Source organism: Copidosoma floridanum, unplaced genomic scaffold (genome assembly GCF_036245765.1).
Source record: "Copidosoma floridanum isolate Cflo_tuat_1 unplaced genomic scaffold, Cflo_Japanese_pri ptg000021l, whole genome shotgun sequence".
NCBI lineage: Eukaryota > Metazoa > Arthropoda > Insecta > Hymenoptera > Encyrtidae > Copidosoma > Copidosoma floridanum.
The window spans coordinates 19,776,000-19,795,461 of record NW_028321898.1 but is presented as its reverse complement, the minus strand read 5'-3'; the positions used below and the strand labels follow the sequence as shown (position 1 = coordinate 19,795,461).

Here is a 19,462-nt window from a genome sequence, read left to right as displayed (position 1 = left end):
TATTAAAACATAATTAGGGAATTGTAGGCGATACATGCAACCGGTTTGTGATGACACTAAATTCTCTGTGAGTAATTCTTCTTTTTTTAGGATTTTTTAGGCGTTTTTCTTATTTACTATGCATATGAATGTATACTTTACATAGCTTTAAGTGCGTCAACAAACAAAAACACATTTTTGATGTATTCGTAAAATATCGGAATAAAAAGTGTTTGAGAGGACTTATAATTATTTGTGATGTCATTGAGTACCGCTGTTAAATAAGGCCTAAATTATTGGTGACAATAACTAGTTACTTTAAATATAATGTTCGGATATATAATCAGAAAATTGTGAACGGTCTGTAAAATAGTCATTACTAATCTTTACAAAGGAGATTTTCTATTAAATTTCTTTGGCTGTCTCTCTTATTTTATCATAAAATTGCAATTAAAAATTTACAAAGATTGAATAATCATCTTATTAATGCTAGCGTCTTTTGCGCGAAAGTTATAGAGCAGTTAAGACATCTCCTCTTAAAAAATGAAAAAAAAGTAAATTTTGCTATTACTTGAAAAAAAAATAAATTATCAGAAATCATAAAATAATAAAAAATCATTATCTTATTTACTTTAGACCTATAACATACAATTCAAAAATCACGTTTTTAGATTTTTGGCGCTTAACGTTCCTATTTCTGTAATAAATTCCTTAATTTATACGTACTAAGTATTAACTAGAAAATTCAAAAAACCTCAAATTTTTGGAGCAATAACGGTGCAAGTTATTAAGTACGAATTAATACTTAAGTAAGTTTTGCTATTATATGCATCAATATAATTCATACTTGTTTAAACTACTGGCTTACGTCTCTGAGAGATCGTTGTGATCGCTATGGCCAGAGGCGCATCATGGCGGATACTGTTTTTTCTCGCTGGGAACAGTTAACGTCCAAATGTTAAAAATAAACGCCCAGAGTAGAAAAACATTTTTTTATGTACTTTTAGTTTGCTAATGAAAAGACATCTTTAATTATTTCTCATAGTTTAGCACAACTGCTCCACAGATCCTTACCTTTGTATAGTCATGATTATGTAAAGTGAGTAGTGTGTAGATCGTTTCAACTATTCTCATGAGAGTAGTTGATTTATATGAAGCCGAATGCTGAGCTACAGACTTTAGTACTTTATCAAAGCTGTTCAAATATTTATTTAAGGTATTTATATAATTTTTGAATCTTTTCATCAATACGATTGTTGTTGTCACGGATACGGTTGCTATTATTACACTCCTTTTTATTTTTCACTAGATGTTATAAAAATAAAAATATGCAATACATTTTCTTCTTTAACTATTGTTTAAATTGTTTGAAAATTATTGAAAAAGTTAGGAGTTTTCTGATACAAAAGTTATCAAGCAAGGTATATCAAAATCGGTCAAGGGAATTTTATATATTGTAAACGATTTTATACTTTTTATATTTGAATTCTATTTGGATCTGAGGAACTCAAAAAGTCTTAAAACTTAGCATTAACATTTAGCGCTAACTCTCCGATAATTATCTAATTCTTGAAATTGTAATAACTACATATCTAGAGAAAGATGAACTTGTTAATTATATAATTAAGTCCTTACAAGTGTTATTTAGTTGCTTCTACTTTTTCTAATGATGTTTTTAATACTAAACAAACTAAAATGTTTTTTATTTATTTTTATTTATATACTTGTGATCATCACATCCATTGTAACTTACTAAATATGTAAATTAAATATGTGTAAGACTAAATAAAAACAACTAAATGTAAATGTAAAATTTGTTAGACATAATTGAATTATGGTAAATAGCCTGATGAAGGGGGCTGGAAAGGGGTGCGAAAAATTATGAGGTGGGCGAGGTGGCTATAGTAATTAATATAGTTTTTTTTTAAGTCAGGTAGCAGACGTAACTTGAGCGTTTTACGAAGGTAGGTACGAAAACTAATATTAAATGATGTTGATGTACTTTAGGTATGATCCTACAGTATTGAAACTTCGTCTTTGGGGTTTGTTAATTGCCAGAAAAAATGTTAAAACAAAACGAAATTGGTTTTTATATAATGAAAGGTAACGAGAAGGTATTACATGTTTTTAAAGTGCTTTTCAGTATGAAGACTTTATTTACAAGTCTTTCTTAAGTAATAGTGTTAGTTTAAATATATAATTGATTAATTTAGTAATCCTTACTCGAATGACGTTGCACATGCTGTCAGCTTTACTTTGAATTCGTATCTGAATAACTATCGCTGTAACGTTCTAAATTCAGCTCGAATCTTTTCTGTAGATATGTTGTTATTACAATTTCAAGAATTAGATAATTATCGGAGAGTTAGCGCTAAATGTTGATGCTAAGTTTAAAGACTTTTTAAGTCCCTCTAATTCAAATAGAATTTAAATATAAAAAGTATAGAATCGTTTACAATATATAAAATCCCCTTGACCGATTTTGATATACCTTGCTTGATAACTTTTGTATCAGAAAACTCCTAACTTTTTTAAGAATTTTCAAACAATTCAAACAATAGTTAAAGAAGAAAATGTATTGCATATTTTTATTTTTATAACATCTAGTGAAAAATAAAAAAGAGTATAATAATAGCAACCGTATCCGTGACAACAACCATCGTATTGATGAAAAGATTCAAAAATTATATAAATACCTTGAATAAATATTCGAACAGCTTTGATAAAGTACTAAAGTCTGTAGCTCAGCATTCGGCTTTATATAAATCAACTACTCTCATGAGAATAGTTGAAACGATCTACACACTACTCACTTTACATAATCATGACTATACAAAGGTAAGGATCTGACGAGCAGTTGTGCTAAACTATAAGAAATAATTAAAGATGTCTTTTCATTAGCAAACTAAAAGTACATAAAAAAATGTTTTTCTACTCTGGGCGTTTATTTTTAACATTTGGAAGTTAACTGTACCCAGCGAGAAAAAACAGTATCCGCCATGATGCGCCTCTGGCCATAGCGATCACAACGATCTCTCAGAGACGTAAACCAGTAATTTAAACAAGTATGAATTATATTAATGCATATAATAGCAAAACTTACTTAAGTATTAATTCATACTTAATAACTTGCACCGTTAATGCTCCAAAAATTTGAGGTTTTTTAAATTTTCTAGTTAATATTTAGTACGTATAAATAAAGGAATTTATTACAGAAATAGGAAGGTTAAGCGCCAAAAAATTAAAAACGTGATTTTTGAATTGTATGTTATAGGTCTAAAGTAAATGAGATGATGATTTTTTATTAATTTATGATTTCTGATAATTTAGTTTTTTTTTTAAGTAATAGCGAAATTTACTTTTTTTTTATTTTTGATGAGGAGAAGTTTAAACTGCTCCATAACTTTCGCGCAAAAGACGCTAGCATTAATAAGATGATTATTCAATCTATGTAAATTTTTTATTGCAATTTAATGATAAAATAAGAGAGACAGCCAAAGAAATTTAATAAAAAATCTCCTTTGTGAAGATTATAATGACTATTTCACAGACCGTTCACAATTTTGTGATTATATATCCGAACATTATATTTAAAGTAACTCGTTATTGTCACCAATTATTTAGGCCTTATTTGACAGTGGTACTCAATAACATTACAAATAATTATAAGTCCTTTCAAACACTTTTTATTCTGATATTTTACGAATACATCAAAAATGTGTTTTTGTTTGTTGACGCACTTAAAGCTATGTAAAGTATACATTCATATGCATAGTAGATAAAAAAAACGCCTAAAAAATCCTAAAGAAAAAAGAATTACTCACAGAGAATTTTGTGTCATCACAAACCGGTTGCATGTATCGCCTACAATTCCCTAATTATGTTATAATAGCTGGAAACTAATTTTACTATAATTTCTAATGACTCAGAAATATACCAACTGTGAGAATGACTGTATTGTTAATGTGCCAGTAATGAGTTTTTAATGATTCAAATTTAAAGCTTAGGTAAATTTATATGTATTCTTTGAAGTCCAGTAATTAGAAATTTATCACTACATATCAGTTTGTTCTTAATCATCTTATTTTTTTAGGTATGTTTCAAAGGTCGGTTATCTTTTTAATATTTATAGTAATGTTAAAGATTCATTATTTGAACAAAGCAATTTTTTTGTACTACTTTTTAAGTATAGTAATTTTACATTATGTTTTTGCGAAACAAAACTTGAATTTCCTTTTCTAAATGGAGTAGAAATGTAAATTTTGTACTTTTGGAAAAGCAAAACGCCAAAATTACACTATTCAAAAAAACGCTACCATTAAAATAAAAGAGGAGATTAGAAATTTCTTTTTCTGAAAACAATACTTTTCGTGATTAACACTTTAAAAAAGTGAAAGTAGTTGTCGTCGAAAATGCGCATAAAAAATTGTGTAGGTGGTAGAAGCAATTAACACTAATATACTTATGAGTTCGTAACCATAGCATATACATGTATACATATACATTAAAAAAATTAGTTCAGATGGTTCACGTATGTTATCTTTGGTGTCCATAAATATCATTATATTATTTATTTAAAAAATCAAATGTGAAAGACTATAAAACCAAAGTAGCACAAAAAAAAATTTTTATAAAAAACATGCAATTCTTCAATAACTTCATAATAAATCATTGAGCTAAAGATTTCTTCGATTACAGACTTTTTGTATAATTTTAAGATTCAAAAAAAAACTTCAATGTTAACAATAGCTACTTTTTCCACAATCTCAATAAATTTTTCACCCCTCCCCACCCTGCACGCTTAGTTTGGATGCCAAACCCCAGGTATAAATAGATAAATCTCAACAGTTGTGTAGGTAGTCAATAGGGACTTTACAAATAGGGAAGAGTCTAGAAAAATAAGTGTGGGTTGGTGGTAGTGGTGGGGTTTGGACAAAAAATGTTATGAGTCGAAATAACAAAATAAAAACTGTATTTTACCTTATTTTTTTGGGGGGGAGATGTGAATGTTCATGTTAAATGCCCTACGTAAACCACTATATAATTTTAAAATAGGTATACATGTTATTTATAGTTTTACATTAATAAGTAGTTAAATACACAGATATGCAAGATTATTTTTGGTTCACGATGAAAACCAAGTCAAGTTACAAAAGTCAGAGAGATTGGTTTTATAAAAAATATCGAAAGTAAGAAATCATTTTGCTATTTGAAAAGTAACTATGACATAAACATAGTGACATAAAAAAAGCAAATTCAGCCACTTTAGAGCACATATTGGTTTAAACGGTTATGAAGGGATAAAGAATGTAAGACATTTTTTTAGCAGCCTGCTTTTTGATTGCTAATTGGAATAAAAGGATATTTTGTTACAAGTTTTAAATTAACACGAATCATTCTATTTTCCAAGGACAGCCATAACATCAAGTGTATTTGTACGTGCTAGTTCAAAGATTTGAAAAAAAGACCTATTTCATCTTAAAAATTTTATTCGGCAGCAAACATATTGAGCTTAAATTTTTTTTTGCAATAATTAATCCTTTCTTATATCGAATCGCACCCTGTTCACATGAAACGCTACTTCTTTCAAACCATTTGCGGTTTTTCAGGTTTATTGTTGTTCGTTAGCAACTTTAAATTTCAGGAATCGTTAAAGAAAGTAACGCATAACGTACGTTTTAAATCTCATAAACGAGATCGATGCAGTCTTACGCTAATATATTTGTACCATCACTCATACAGAAATCAGCATGTGTACAAAGATAAACTCCAACCCTCGACACGGGTTAGTTATTAACATTTGCGATGACCTAATTAATAGCTTTCTAATTACTTTTTAACTGTTTGATAAGAAGCAGGGGCTTGAGGCCCCTTAGTCAGTAAGTACTGCAGAGGGATATAACTTCTTTGGAATAGGAGCATGAGTCTAGTGTGTGTGACGGATTCCAACTGAAACGTTTTAAAAGTATCTATCATCGTGTGTGCAAATATAGTGAAAGAGTTCTCGTCGAACATTTACTGAAACCACATTGGAGGATACTCTAGGATAAAAAAATACACTTTTCTCTTAAAACAAAATGGAATTGCAGTGTGAAGAAGTGTTCAATGCCGCTCAGGAACGAGAGCCTCACAATCAGGTGGAAAAAAGTAAGCATTACATTAACATGTTCATAATGTAACAAATTTTTAAATGCATCTAATATAATACGTGTCTCCATATTTTCCAGACCAATTAAATAGGAAACGAAAGAGGACGTCTTACAGCTCAGCGCAGATTGTGGAGCTCGAAAGAATATTTGACACGAATAATTACTTGTCCCTGGCTGGCCGATTACGTTTGGCGATAGAGATGAATCTCACGGAATATCAAGTGACAATATGGTTCCAAAATCGCCGAATGAAATTGAAGAAACAAAATAGAGACTGTCCCGATAGTGAAAACATCGTAAAAAAAGCACGGGGAACCCAAAAGATACTTGATCCAGTAGAATCTGTGAGCAGCTACGAATCCTTACGTGCCCAGTCTCTATTGTTTAATCAGCAACATTCGTATTCCTCACAATATCAGCCAATATTAACAACGAATCAGCAGAGACAACAATCTCGGATGTCTCCAAATCCAATCTATGGTTATGAAATCCAGCAGCAACCATTTTTGCGTCAATGTGATTTAGGTGCACAACAACTCGAAGTTGCAGAGCAGGTGTCATACCTGACAAGCTCTAGAGTTATAGCTACTTCAATTTCGACTGACGAGGTTCACCATAATTTATCTGTTGCTGCTCATTACTCAAAGTGAAACAAATTTTTATTTTTTATTTACGGAAGTTTTTTTCTAATATGTAATTCTGACTGTTGCCCAAAGTGCTGATTGTAATCATAAAATAATGGCGATAACACGACCATAGTTGGCGCTAAAAATATTTTCTCGCTTCAACGTGCCTGTACCAAATTCTGTACATGTCAACATATATTGTTTAGTTAAAAAAATGTAAAAGAGGATCAGCATTAATTTCATTTTTTTTTTTTTATAGCAGTATCGAGGGTAATCGGGTAAACTACACCAACAACTATAGTTGCCAAATCAATGTACTTCAACAAAAGCAAAAAATTCAAGTGCAGCAGCAACAGCAACAGATCCCGCAGCAACTTCTCTCGCAGCCAGGATCACAGCAAAAAAAGCAACCCCAATCTACGCTACATCTGCAACAAGAGAAACGATCTCTGCTGGATACATTTTTTGACAGTTTTACGTTCACAGTGTATGACGACTTACTCGAGGATTTTATTGTTGAATTACCCAGGGGTAAAATTTGTAACCAGGATGACTTTTATAAGGAAATGTGTAATTTATTCAACATTATAGATTCTCCAAATGCTTGAATAGGACAAAAAACTAACAAAAAAGTTGGCAAATACGTTTATTATAAAGAAAAAAAATTTGTTGTTATTTATTAAAAAAATAAAAAATAAAAGAAAAGAAATAATAGTAGTAGTTAGTTTTTCTCCTCTTAGCTACCTCTAACTAATTTTACGATGCAATAATTTAAAAAAAAACCTCTGGATAAAATTTATTCATTCTTCATTTTCCAACAACGGTTCCCAAAAGTTGATAATTACATATGTGAAGGGTACTGGTGTAATATTAAATCGATTAAATTAACACTTAAATACGACAACTTGAACCATCGATTCTGTAAATCCAAGTATCAAGGGCATGTTTCAGCATTAGTTAGATTTTATTACAATAGATAAAAACGTTAGTCAGTTTTTAAAGAAAACGCTTTTTCCTTTTTCTTCGTATCGCTTCTAATTAGTTTTTCTCTTATCCTATATGTTGGTATCAATCAGAGGGAAAAAAAACACAAATGGCAAAGAGGAGAGCTTTCATTAAAAGAAAGCTTAGAAAACTGACTTAGATACTAATTTAATTTTTAAAATAAAACAGAGTAAGCCAATCACTCTGAATAATGGCAACATAGCTCACTGATACTTTTGATGTCCTCAGTTCATATCGGCAATTATAGGGGTCAATGTAGAAATAATCAAGCTGTTTTGAATTATATTGATGATAAATAATGTTAGTTTTATAAATTTTTTTTCTTATTTCTCCTTTTTTTATGTTATTTTTTGGTGAGCGTTAAATGTCATTATTTTTTCGTAATAAATAAAAAATTCCTGAACTTTATGCTGCGTATAGAAAGTACAAAGTATTTTTTACAGTATACGGTCATGATTTTAAAATATTTTTAACATTATCACTAGTATTTAAGTAGCTATAGTATGACATTCTTAACTTATAGTAACTTAAAAATTGGTCTCTGCTGTAAGTACTAAAATTTAGAACTTATGGATGTTTTGAAAAAGAAAAATGTATAAAGGAAATTTCTCACTTCGGTATATTCTTCGATGAAAGAAATCGTTAAGAACATGTGTTGCATTCGTGTAATTCCAATAAACTTTTAATCCATATTATGCTGAGAGTTCGAAAAGTATTTATTTATTTAGTAGAGTTTTTACATTTAAGTTATTATTTTGCACACATGCCCTGTACGGGGCAATAGCATTGAAAAATTGATGATCCCCAACCACACGTATCAACTATTTTCCTTTCATTAACTCATCTAAACGAATGTTTTTTATACATATTAAGCACGTTTTTGTTTACTTCTTATTATTATTATTTTCTAAAATTTAACGTTAAATTTCACTCAAATATTTACGTAGAAAACTTTGTTCTGATGATAATCCCTAAAAACCCATGCAAAGTTGACTAGATGTTTTTTTGATCTCTTTTCTGATCAGAGGGACGTCAAAGTCTTAAAACTTGGCATTAACATTTCTATACATTTTAAAACTTATTAACAAATTTTCTTTAGGAACTGACTGTCAATATTTTATACGCTAATTAACTGCAAATTCATAGTTAATAGGTGTACAAGGTGTGCGTGGAGTAACTACATTGACTGTATCGTTGTTGGCAAAAGAAATAATTTGTTGTGGGAGATGATGTAAAATTCTAATGCTAATGGTTTAGAGAAACGCAGCATTTATAACTTACCAAAGTAAAAAAGTCTGACATTCTTCGTTCTTCCCTTATCCAAAGTAGTCTACCAAGAGGGTTTCAGCGATAAAAAAAGTTTCGACCGATGTTTACGGAAAAAAGACTGCTAGCTACATAGCTTTTCTAAAATTTAAACGTGAAACTAAATGTTTATTCCCAACAACGACCTCAATTATTTTCAAAGCAACTGTTTAAAAAACCGAGAAAAGATTCGAGCTGAATTTAAAACGTTACAGCGATAGTTATTCAGATACGAAATTTAAGTAAAGCTGACAGCTTGTGCAACGTCATTCGAGTAAGGATTACTAAATTAATTAATTACATATTTAAACTAAAACTATTACTTAAGAAAAACTAGTAAATAAAGTCTTTATACTGAAAAGCACTTCAACAACATGTAATACCTTCTCGTTACCTTTCATTATATAAAAACCAATTTCTTTTTGTTTTAACATTTTTTCTGGCAATTAACAAACCCCAAGGACGAAGTTCCAATACTGTAGGATCATACTTAAAGTACATCAACATCATTTAATATTAGTTTTCGTACCTACCTTCGTAAAACGCTCAAGTTACGTCTGCTACCTGACTTAAAAAAAAACTATATTAATTACTAGAGCCAACTCGCCCACCTCATAATTTTTCGCACCCCTTTCCAGCCCCCTTCATCAGGCTATTCACCATAATTCAATTATGTCTAACAAATTTTACATTTACATTTAGTTGTTTTTATTTAGTCTTACACATATTTAATTTACATATTTTGTTTATTTTCGCGACAATGCCAACTATAAATTTTTAATTAAATAGCCAACGGCGTATCGCGATATCGACTTTTATGCCGCCGGATCAAAATTTTGCCTTTACAGCGTCAAAAGCGTTTCTTCGAGGGTTTGACAAAATCTCGCAAGAAACTCGAGAATATTATTCAATCACGCTCTCGTTTCGTTTAACTTTTAAAATCAGATTTATTAACAAACAGGTAACAATAAATATAAACTTAAGAATATAACAAAAATATGTGTGCTTGCTTGCTTGTTTGAAAAACGGAATAAAGAAACAACTGAAAGTATTAACAAGATTAGATTAGAAGAAAAAAACAATAAAACAGAACAATCTTTGAGTTAAGCGAGACTCGGTAAGTTCGACGTTAAAAGTCGCAAAAGGTCGTTAACGACGCAACTATGCTTTGCTGAGCGATTGATCTGCTTGAGAGACAAAGCCTAACTACTCGTGCCTGCGAGCGAGAAAAGCCAGTATAGCCGAAATTTTACTTGCTGGTAAATTTACATGTAAGTGTAAAAGCTAGTTCATGGATGTGACGTTTAAGAATGTGTTTGAGTTCGGCCGTACTCTCTCGCAACCAGCAACAGCAGCTTCAGGGTCTTTGTTTACATTTTAAAAACGCGTTTTCGTGAACATACCGCCCACCTTGCTGTATCACAGCAAATTATTTATTAAAAAATATAAGTTTTTATTTGTATGCAACTCAAAAAAAAGAAAAAATTTATATAAAATTCATGAAAAAGAAAAAAATGTAAAACTGAAATTTCTCTCATATGCTAGGGCAAGACAAGCGAATGAGGATCGCTCATCCTCTTACAATATGTAAATAAGTTTCACAAAAGTAAAAAATACATAACGAATCTTTGATTAGAAAAAAATTGTTTGAAAAGAAAAAAATCGATACTAGTACATTCTTTTAAATTATTAAAATGTCAATTTTTTTTGTTGAATTTGCTGAAATCACTTCACATGGATTGTTAAGAAGTTGTATTTGTTAATTGTAGCTGCTAGTAAGTATCATTAACGTCCGTGTTGACTGGGAGCTTTATTAGCTTAACGATAGGGCGTACAAAGCTACTATCAGCCGTCTTGACAGTGACTGCTCTGACGAGTCCGTCCTTACCAGGATGGAGCGTCGTGACTCTTCCAAGTGGCCACTTCGTTGGCGGAGTAAGATCATCCCTCAACAGTACAATATCATCTATTTGTAGATTGGGTTGAGGATGTAACCACTTGTTACGTTGCTGAAGCTGTTGTAACACCTCGCCTCTCCAACGTTTCCAGAAAGAGTTGCGCATTTGGCATAGCAAATTCCAGCGATTACTAGTGCTTAACTGCAACGTTTTCTCGACTTCTTCTGGATGTGAGAGGCACGATGAACCAATGAAAAAGTGCCCTGGTGTTAAAGCTGTTAGTTCGGTGGGCTCTGTACTCAATGGGGATAGAGGGCGAGAGTTTAGACAAGCTTCAACTTTAGCTGCCAGCGTAGAAAGCTCTTCAAAAGTAAGCTTGGAGTCGCCAATTACTCTTTTGAAGTGATACTTGAAGCTGCGTACTGCAGCCTCCCATAGGCCGCCAAAGTGGGGCGCTCGTGGTGGAATAAACTTCCATGTTGTGCCTCTAGTTGCAAGTTGACCAGCTACCGTTTTGTTGAACTCAGAGGTCTCAGAAAACATGCGGCCGAGCTCCGCCGATGCCCTTTTAAATGTTGTTGCGTTGTCTGAGTAGATCGTGTCGCAGACTTCTCGTCGAGCTGTGAAGCGATCATACGCAGCCATGAATGCGTCGGTCGTAAGATCAGACACGATCTCGATGTGGACAGCTCTGACTACAAAGCAAACAAAAATTACTACATAACCTTTCGTGCTTTTTGCACCCCGACCTTTGGAGAAAAGCACTGGGATTGGCCCTGCGTAGTCTATCCCAGTTATGGCGAATGGATGTAGTCGAGTAACTCTTTGAGCTGGTAGTGCAGCCATCTGCTGATGTCCACCTTTTTGGTTGTGTCTGATGCACTTGTAGCAATTCTGGTAGACTCGTGTGACGAGCTGATGGGCTCGTGTGATCCACACAGTTCGGTACAACTGTGAGAGCATGAGTTGTACTCCTCCATGCAGTGTCTTAATGTGTGTATCTTGGACAAGTCGCTTTACAATTGTGTCATTGCCAGGCAGGACGATAGGGTGTCGCTCACTGTATGGAAGTGGAGCATTTTCTAAACGGCCGCCAACTCTAATGAGGCCAATCTCGTCTAAGTAAGGTGCCAATCGTACCAAATTGCTTCGCTTAGAAAGTGGTTTGTTGGCCTGTAGCTGCTCCAATTCGATGGAAAAATGTCGACGTTGTAGTGCTCTAAAACAAGAGGCAGAAGCCCAAGAAAGCTCTTGAGCAGATAGGTAAGTGTATTGACGTTTGTCAGTTACCTGACGAGCGTTGAGTATCCATCGCGCGCAATAGGCGAGGATACGGCGTATCTTAGCAAAACTAGAGAAGCGTTGCAGATATATCAGACAGTCGTCGTCGACATGCTTTTGTAAAGCTGCCTCCTGCATTACCAATGCTTGAATGTTCTGTTGATCGGCGTAGTCATCATCTGTTGTTGAAGGCCATGTCGATTGTGGTGATGTCATCCATATGGGTCCTGACCACCACAGGCTATGTTCGGAGAGTTGCTGAGGTGTAAGTCCTCGAGTTGCGCAGTCGGCAGCATTGTACGAGGACATTACATGTCGCCACTCAGCTTGTGGATACAAAGATGTAATTTCGCTTACTCGATTGGCGATGAAGGTTTGCCATCTTGATGGATGACCTTTTAGCCAATTCAGCACGACTTTGGAGTCGGACCAGAAGTGAATGTACTGTGGTTGTCGATGCAGCTTAGGTAGCAGGTGCTTAGTTAGGCGAACAAGCAACAGTGCTCCACAGAGCTCCAACCGAGGAAGAGTCTCCATTTTTGTTGGAGCGACCTTTGTTTTGGCCATAAGAAGAACCGAAGATTGACCAGGAACTACAGCGTAGACTGCTGCAGCGTAGGCTCGCTTTGAAGCGTCAGCAAAACCGTGAAGCTGCCAAGAAAATGTTTCAGAACAACCTATCCATCTGGGCACTTTAATGACGTCTAATTTTGTCAGAGAGTTACGGAACTTCATCCACTGCTGCAAGAGATCTCCTCGAATCGGTACGTCCCAATCGAACTTATTGATCCATAGATCCTGCATCATGATCTTTGCAGTTACGATGACCGGTGCAAGCCAACCTAATGGATCAAATAATTTAGCAGTTTCTGAGAGAATAATTCTCTTTGTTATGATCGATGGAGAGGGTGCTATTGTAGGTTTGAAAATAAAATTATCGGCTTGAGGAAGCCACCTGAGACCTAGCGTTGATACCACCTCGTCCACGTCAACGGGGACCTCATCAATGTTGCCAGCTACAATTCCATCAAGAAGACTTGGATTATTTGCTGACCATTTACCCAACTCCATCCCTGCTGATGCTATAAGCTGGATCAGCTGATCACGTCGTTCGATAGCTAAGTCGACTTCGTCCGCGCCTCCGAATATGTCGTCCACGTAGATTTGATGGTCCAGAAGCTTGGATGCCTCTGGATGCGTCGTACGGCCGTCCTGAGCCAGCTGTTTGAGTACTCGAAGAGCCAAATAAGGTGCTGGAGCCGTGCCGTAGGTGACGGTAAGCGCTCTATAATCCTGCAAAGGCTGCTCAACTGAGGGTCGCCACACAAGGCGCTGCCAGTCTGCATCATCAGGATGAATCAGAATCTGTCGAAACATTTTGATAATATCAGTAACAAAAACTAATTTTTGAAATCGCCATCGAGTTAAGACGATTGTGATGTCCGCTTGAAGTTTTGGACCTGGAGACAGTGCATCATTAAGCGAACATTTACTTACATCCTTTTGGGAAGCATTGAATACTACCCTGATTTTTTCAGGCTTATCTTGTCTAAAAACTGCATGATGAGGCATGTAGTAAGCTTCACGTGAAATTTGATTTAACGGGACTAATTCCATGTGCTTTAAATCCAAGTACTCCTGCATGAAAGCCTTGTACTTGTCGGCGAGGAGTAGATTTTTGTTTAGACGCTTTTCAGAGCGAAAGAGACAAGCTACGGCTATATCTCGCGAACCAGAAAACGAGACTTGCTTAAAAAATGGCAGTCAAACGACGAAACGACCTTGAGGGTTACGAGCGTAAGTAAGAGAGAAGTAATCTTCACAAAATTGCTCTTCTGGGGTGAGGTGTCTTTCTTGAGGGACCTCCTCTATCTCCCAGAATTTCTCCATGAATTTATCGAGAGAGGGTTCAGTGTATGTGTGAAACACCTGAACTGAAGAATGATGACACGATTGACTATTCGCAGGAGCTCCTGTCAGAATCCATCCGAACACAGAGTTCTGAGCTATTGGGGTTCCCGCTGGACCTTTCACTAAGCCGTCAATGATGATTGATGAATAAACATCTGCACCGAGGATGCAATCGATTTGACTTGGCTTCAAGAATAAAGGATCGGCCAGTTTGAGACTTTTCGTATGTGACCATTGGTTTTGATCAACTTCGACTTTTGGCAAGAGATTAGTGATTTTGTCCAACACCAAAGCCGAAAACTGAATGACAAAATTTTTATCGACGTTAGAGAGCAGTGAGATACTTACTTCCTTTCGAGCGATCGAAGTTACCTCAGCTCCCACGCCAGTTATCAAGCGAGAGATTTTCTGAGCTTTGAGTGAAAGCTGCGAAAGCACATGTTCCACGACGAATGATCTCTCAGCTCCTGGATCGATGAGAGCACGCACAGTGACCTTGTTGCCATGTGCGTCTGCTAGCGCTACAGATGCAGTAGCCAAAAGAATTGATTTGCCTGCTGAAACACTCTTAGAAATTCCCTGACTCGAAAAATGGACTAAAGAAGCGTCTCTAGAGTCAGACGATGACAAAGAGTCGTTTACAACTGCAGGTTTTGATGTCGATCCTTGAGAATCGTTATGTAACCTTGTGTGGTGTTTGCCCTGACAGACAAAGCATCGTTTAGGCGAAGGGCAATGCTTGGCAAAATGAGAAGTTTGAAGACAATTCAAACACAACTTTTTTTTTTTGCAAAAATCATATCTTTGAGACAAGCTTAAATTTTTAAAGTTTTGACATGCGAAAAGATAGTGCGTTCCACGACATCAGAGACACGATGCATTTTTCTTGTTTGAGGTAACTTCTGTTGTGTGCGCAGCTATCGATTTTGATTTGTTCGATGAATTTTGCGAGCTTGACTTCGACTGAGAGTTCGAGCTACTTGAGGTGGTAGGTGAAGCTGCTTCTAACACACGAACGAGCCTTTCGAGAAATTCGGTGAGCGAGTTATATGTCGGATATTCGTTACCCTTATCAGCCTATCGTTCCCACTCTAAGCGTGTTGATGTATCGAGCTTACTTACTATATGATGCGTTAGCCACAACTCTCCCATTCTTTCAGCGGGAATACGCAAATTTTCAAGAGCTTGTTTGGTCTCGCGCACGACGTCCATAATGCGATTTATTTCAGCGACCGATTTCTTTTGCATAGACGGGCATGAAATGATATGAGACATGTGTGTTGCGAGAAGAACTTTTTTGTTGTCGTAACGATCTTGAATTGACAACCAAGCACTTTCATAGTTTTCGGCAGTAATCTGAAGATTTTTGAATCGATTAGCCGCTTCACCTTCGAGCGAGAGAATTAGGTATTGCAACTTCAAGATTGGCGGAATGGTAGGAGCGTCATGTACAAGCGCGATAAACATTCCCTTAAATGTTTCCCATTCAAGTTGCTTACCCGAAAATTTTGGCAGCTCGATTTTTGGTAGAGGGGATCTATAGGAGGGGCTTTCCATAGTTATATCGACATAATTATTATCACCCTGTAACGATGACTGATTGCGTCCTGGATTTATTACTCCTAAAATCAAAGTCTTCGTATTTGTATATTGTGCAATCGCTGAGGAATAATAGTCTTCCTCGAAATATTTCTCGTCCTTAAATCTTTCCTTTGATGCTAGAAGTTTCTTGTGCGGCTTATAAAATTCGTCCCACTGTTTTTCTAAATTTTCGAGTTGCGTCTTAAACCAACCAATCGAACGCTTTTCTTTAGGAGTTTTTAACATTGTTTTTTGGAAATCCATAACGAGTTCGAAGTTAACTAATTGCTCTTCAAGTAATTCTTCCATATTATTGATGAAATGCCAAAGAAACGCCGAACTTGTGAAAACAAAATAATGCTCACGAACGAAAAGAAAGGTGCGATATAAACAAAAGGAAGCAAATATTCCGTTACGTACAAGGCTAGATGTATAAGCATTCAAAAATTCGAGAACCTTTGGAATCTAAATAAATAACCGACCTATTTGGCCTTGAAAACGACGAGTGCGAGATGTTTTAAAAACAAAGGAGCGAGATGAAGAGAGCGAAGAGGCACTGTACATTAGCCGAAGCAACGTATGACAACACCGACCTCTCCCACCAACTCCAGCTCATCAAAATACCGCTGAAGATACGCTGGTCGAGCTGAGTTGTATGAGCCGATGAATAAGGAGGCCTTGAAATGATAAGCACTAATGCCCGAGTGTTGCCTGTTGACGACGACTCTCTCCTCTCAAGTCCAAGGGTATGATTTGTGCAGTCGATGCCGACGGTGTACAAAATTCTTGAAAATAGTTTAAGCTTTTTCCAAATGCTTGAATTCAAGTCACTGTTTGGCACTAGTAAAGGCAACCACGCTCTGCTACCATGTTTATTTTCGCGACAATGCCAACTATAAATTTTTAATTAAATAGCCAACGGCGGATCGCGATATCGACTTTTATGCCGCCGGATCAAAATATTGCCTTTACAGCGTCAAAAGCGTTTCTTCGAGGGTTTGACAAAATCTCGCAAGAAACTCGAGAATATAATTCAATCACGCACTCGTTTCGTTTAACTTTTAAAATCAGATTTATTAACAAACAGGTAACAATAAATATAAACTTAATAATATAACAAAAATATGTGTGCTTGCTTGCTTGTTTGGAAAACGGAATAAAGAAACAACTGAAAGTATTAACAAGATTAGATTAGAAGAAAAAAACAATAAAACAGAACGATCTTTGAGTTAAGCGAGACTCGGTAAGTTCGACGTTAAAAGTCGCAAAAGGTCGTTAACGACGCAACTATGCTTTGCTGAGCGATTAATCTGCTTGAGAGACAAAGCCTAACTACTCGTGCCTGCGAGCAAGAAAAGCCAGTATAGCCGAAATTTTACTTGCTGGTAAATTTACATGTAAGTGTAAAAGCTAGTTCATGGATGTGACGTTTAAGAATGTGTTTGAGTTCGGCCGTACTCTCTCGCAACCAGCAACAGCAGCTTCAGGGTCTTTGTTTACATTTTAAAAACGCGTTCTCGTGAACATATTTAGTAAGTTACAATAGATGTGATGATCACAAGTATATAAATAAAAATAAATAAAAAACATTTTAGTTTGTTTTGAATTAAAAACATCATTAGAAAAAGTAGAAGCAACTGAATAACACTTGTAAGGACTTAATTATATAATTAACAAGTTCATCTTTCTGTAGATATGTAGTTATTAGAATTTCAAGGATTAGATAATTATCGGAGAGTTAGCGCTAAATGTTAATGCTAAGTTTTAAGACTTTTTAAGTCCCTCTGATCCAAATAGAATTTAAATATGAAAAGTATAAAATCGTTTACAATATAAAAAATTCCCTTGACCGATTTTGATATACCTTGCTTGATAACTTTTGTATCAGAAAACTCCTAACTTTTTCAAGAATTTTCAAACAATTCTAACAATAGTCAAAGAAAAAAATGTATTGCATATTTTTATTTTTATAACATCTAGTGAAAAATAAAAAGGAGTATAATAATAGCAACCGTATCCGTGACAACAACCATCGTATTGATGAAAAGATTCAAAAATTATATAAATACCTTAAATAAATATTTGAACAGCTTTGATAAAGTACTAAAGTCTGTAGCTCAGCATTCGGCTTCATATAAATCAACTTCTCTCATGAGAATAGTTGAAACGATCTACACACTACTCACTTTACATAATCATGACTATACAAAGGTAAGGATCTGTGGAGCAGTTGTGCTAAACTATGAGAAATAATTAAAGATGTCTTTACATTAGCAAACTAAAAGTACATAAAAAAATGTTTTTCTACTCTGGGCGTTTATTTTTAACATTTGGACGTTAACTGTACCCAGCGAGAAAAAACAGTATCCGCCATGATGCGCCTCTGGCCATAGCGATCACAACGATCTCTCAGAGACGTAAGCCAGTGATTTAAACAAGTATGAATTATATTGATGCATATAATAGCAAAACTTACTTAAGTATTAATTCGTACTTAATAACTTGCACCGTTATTGCTCCAAAAGTTTGAGGTTTTTAAATTTTCTAGTTAATATTTAGTACGTATAAATTAAAAAATTTATTACAGATATAGGAAGGTTAAGCGCCAAAAAATTGAAAACGTGATTTTTGAATTGTATGTTATAGGTCTAAAGTAAATATGATAGTGATTTTTTATTATTTTATGATTTCTGATAATTTATTTTTCTTTTAAGTAATAGCAAAATTTACTTTTTTTTCATTTTTGATAAGGAGAAGTCTTAACTGCTCCATAACTTTCGCGCAAAACACGCTAGCATTAATAAGATGATTATTCAATCTTTGTAAATTTTTTATTGCAATTTAATGATAAAATAAGAAAGACAGCCAAAGAAATTTAATAAAAAATCTCCTTTGTAAAGATTATTAATGACTATTTTACAGACCGTTCACAATTTTGTGATTATATATCCGGACATTATATTTAAAGTAACTCGTTATTGTCACCAATAATTTAGGCCTTATTTAACAGCGGTACTCAATGACATCACAAATAATTATAAGTCCTTTCAAACACTTTTTATTCCGATATTTTACGAATACATCAAAAATGTGTTTTTGTTTGTTGACGCGCTTAAAGCTATGTAAAGTATACATTCATATGCATAGTAAATAAAAAAAACGCCTAAAAAATCCTAAAAAAAGAAGAATTACTTACAGAGAATTTTGTGTCATCACAAACCAGTTGCATGTATCGCCTACAATTCCCTAATTATGTTTTAATAGCTGGAAACTAATTTTACTATAATTTCTAATGACTCAGAAATATACCAACTGTGAGAATAACTGTATTGTTAATGTGCCAGTAATGAGTTTTTAATTATTCAAATTCAAAGCTTAGGTAAATTTATATGTATTCTGTGAAGTCCAGTAATAAGAAATTTATCACTACATATCAGTTTGTTCTAAATCATCTTATTTTTTTAGGTATGTTTCAAAGGTCGGTTATCTTTTTAAAATTTATAGTAATGTTAAAGATTCATTATTTGAACAAAGCAATTTTTTTGTACCACTTTTTAAGTATAGTAATTTTACATAATGTTTTTGCGAAACAAAACTTGAATTTCCTTTCTTGAATAGAGTAGAAATGTAAAGTTTGTACTTTTGAAAGAGCAAAACGCCAAATTTACACTATTTAAAAAAACGCTAGCATTAATATAAAGGAGGAGATTAGAAATTCCTTCTTCTG

General features: G+C 34.3%; 1 protein-coding gene across 1 annotated transcript; it reads right to left on the bottom strand.

Moving 5' to 3' along the window:
- Nucleotides 1-10,836: 10,836 nt before the first annotated feature.
- LOC106644663 (uncharacterized) lies at nt 10,837-16,044 on the bottom strand. Its single transcript, XM_089594768.1, has 5 exons — nt 15,277-16,044; nt 14,503-14,856; nt 14,025-14,454; nt 13,741-13,967; nt 10,837-13,608 (listed from the first exon to the last, which is right to left on the bottom strand). Exons 1-5 carry the CDS (start codon nt 16,042-16,044, stop codon nt 10,837-10,839), a joined length of 4,551 nt encoding a protein of 1,516 aa, XP_089450894.1.
- Nucleotides 16,045-19,462: the final 3,418 nt, after the last annotated feature.

Excerpts from the sequence above, each read along its gene's own strand:
- LOC106644663 (XM_089594768.1), bottom strand. The coding sequence starts at position 16,044 with ATGGAAGAATTACTTGAAGAGCAATTAGTTAACTTCGAACTCGTTATG. Across the intron at positions 14,455-14,502 it reads CTTCGATCGCTCGAAAGGAA|TTTTCGGCTTTGGTGTTGGA; the intron begins GTAAGTATCTCA and ends TTTGTCATTCAG. Across the intron at positions 13,968-14,024 it reads TTACGCTCGTAACCCTCAAG|ATATAGCCGTAGCTTGTCTC; the intron begins GTCGTTTCGTCG and ends CTGGTTCGCGAG.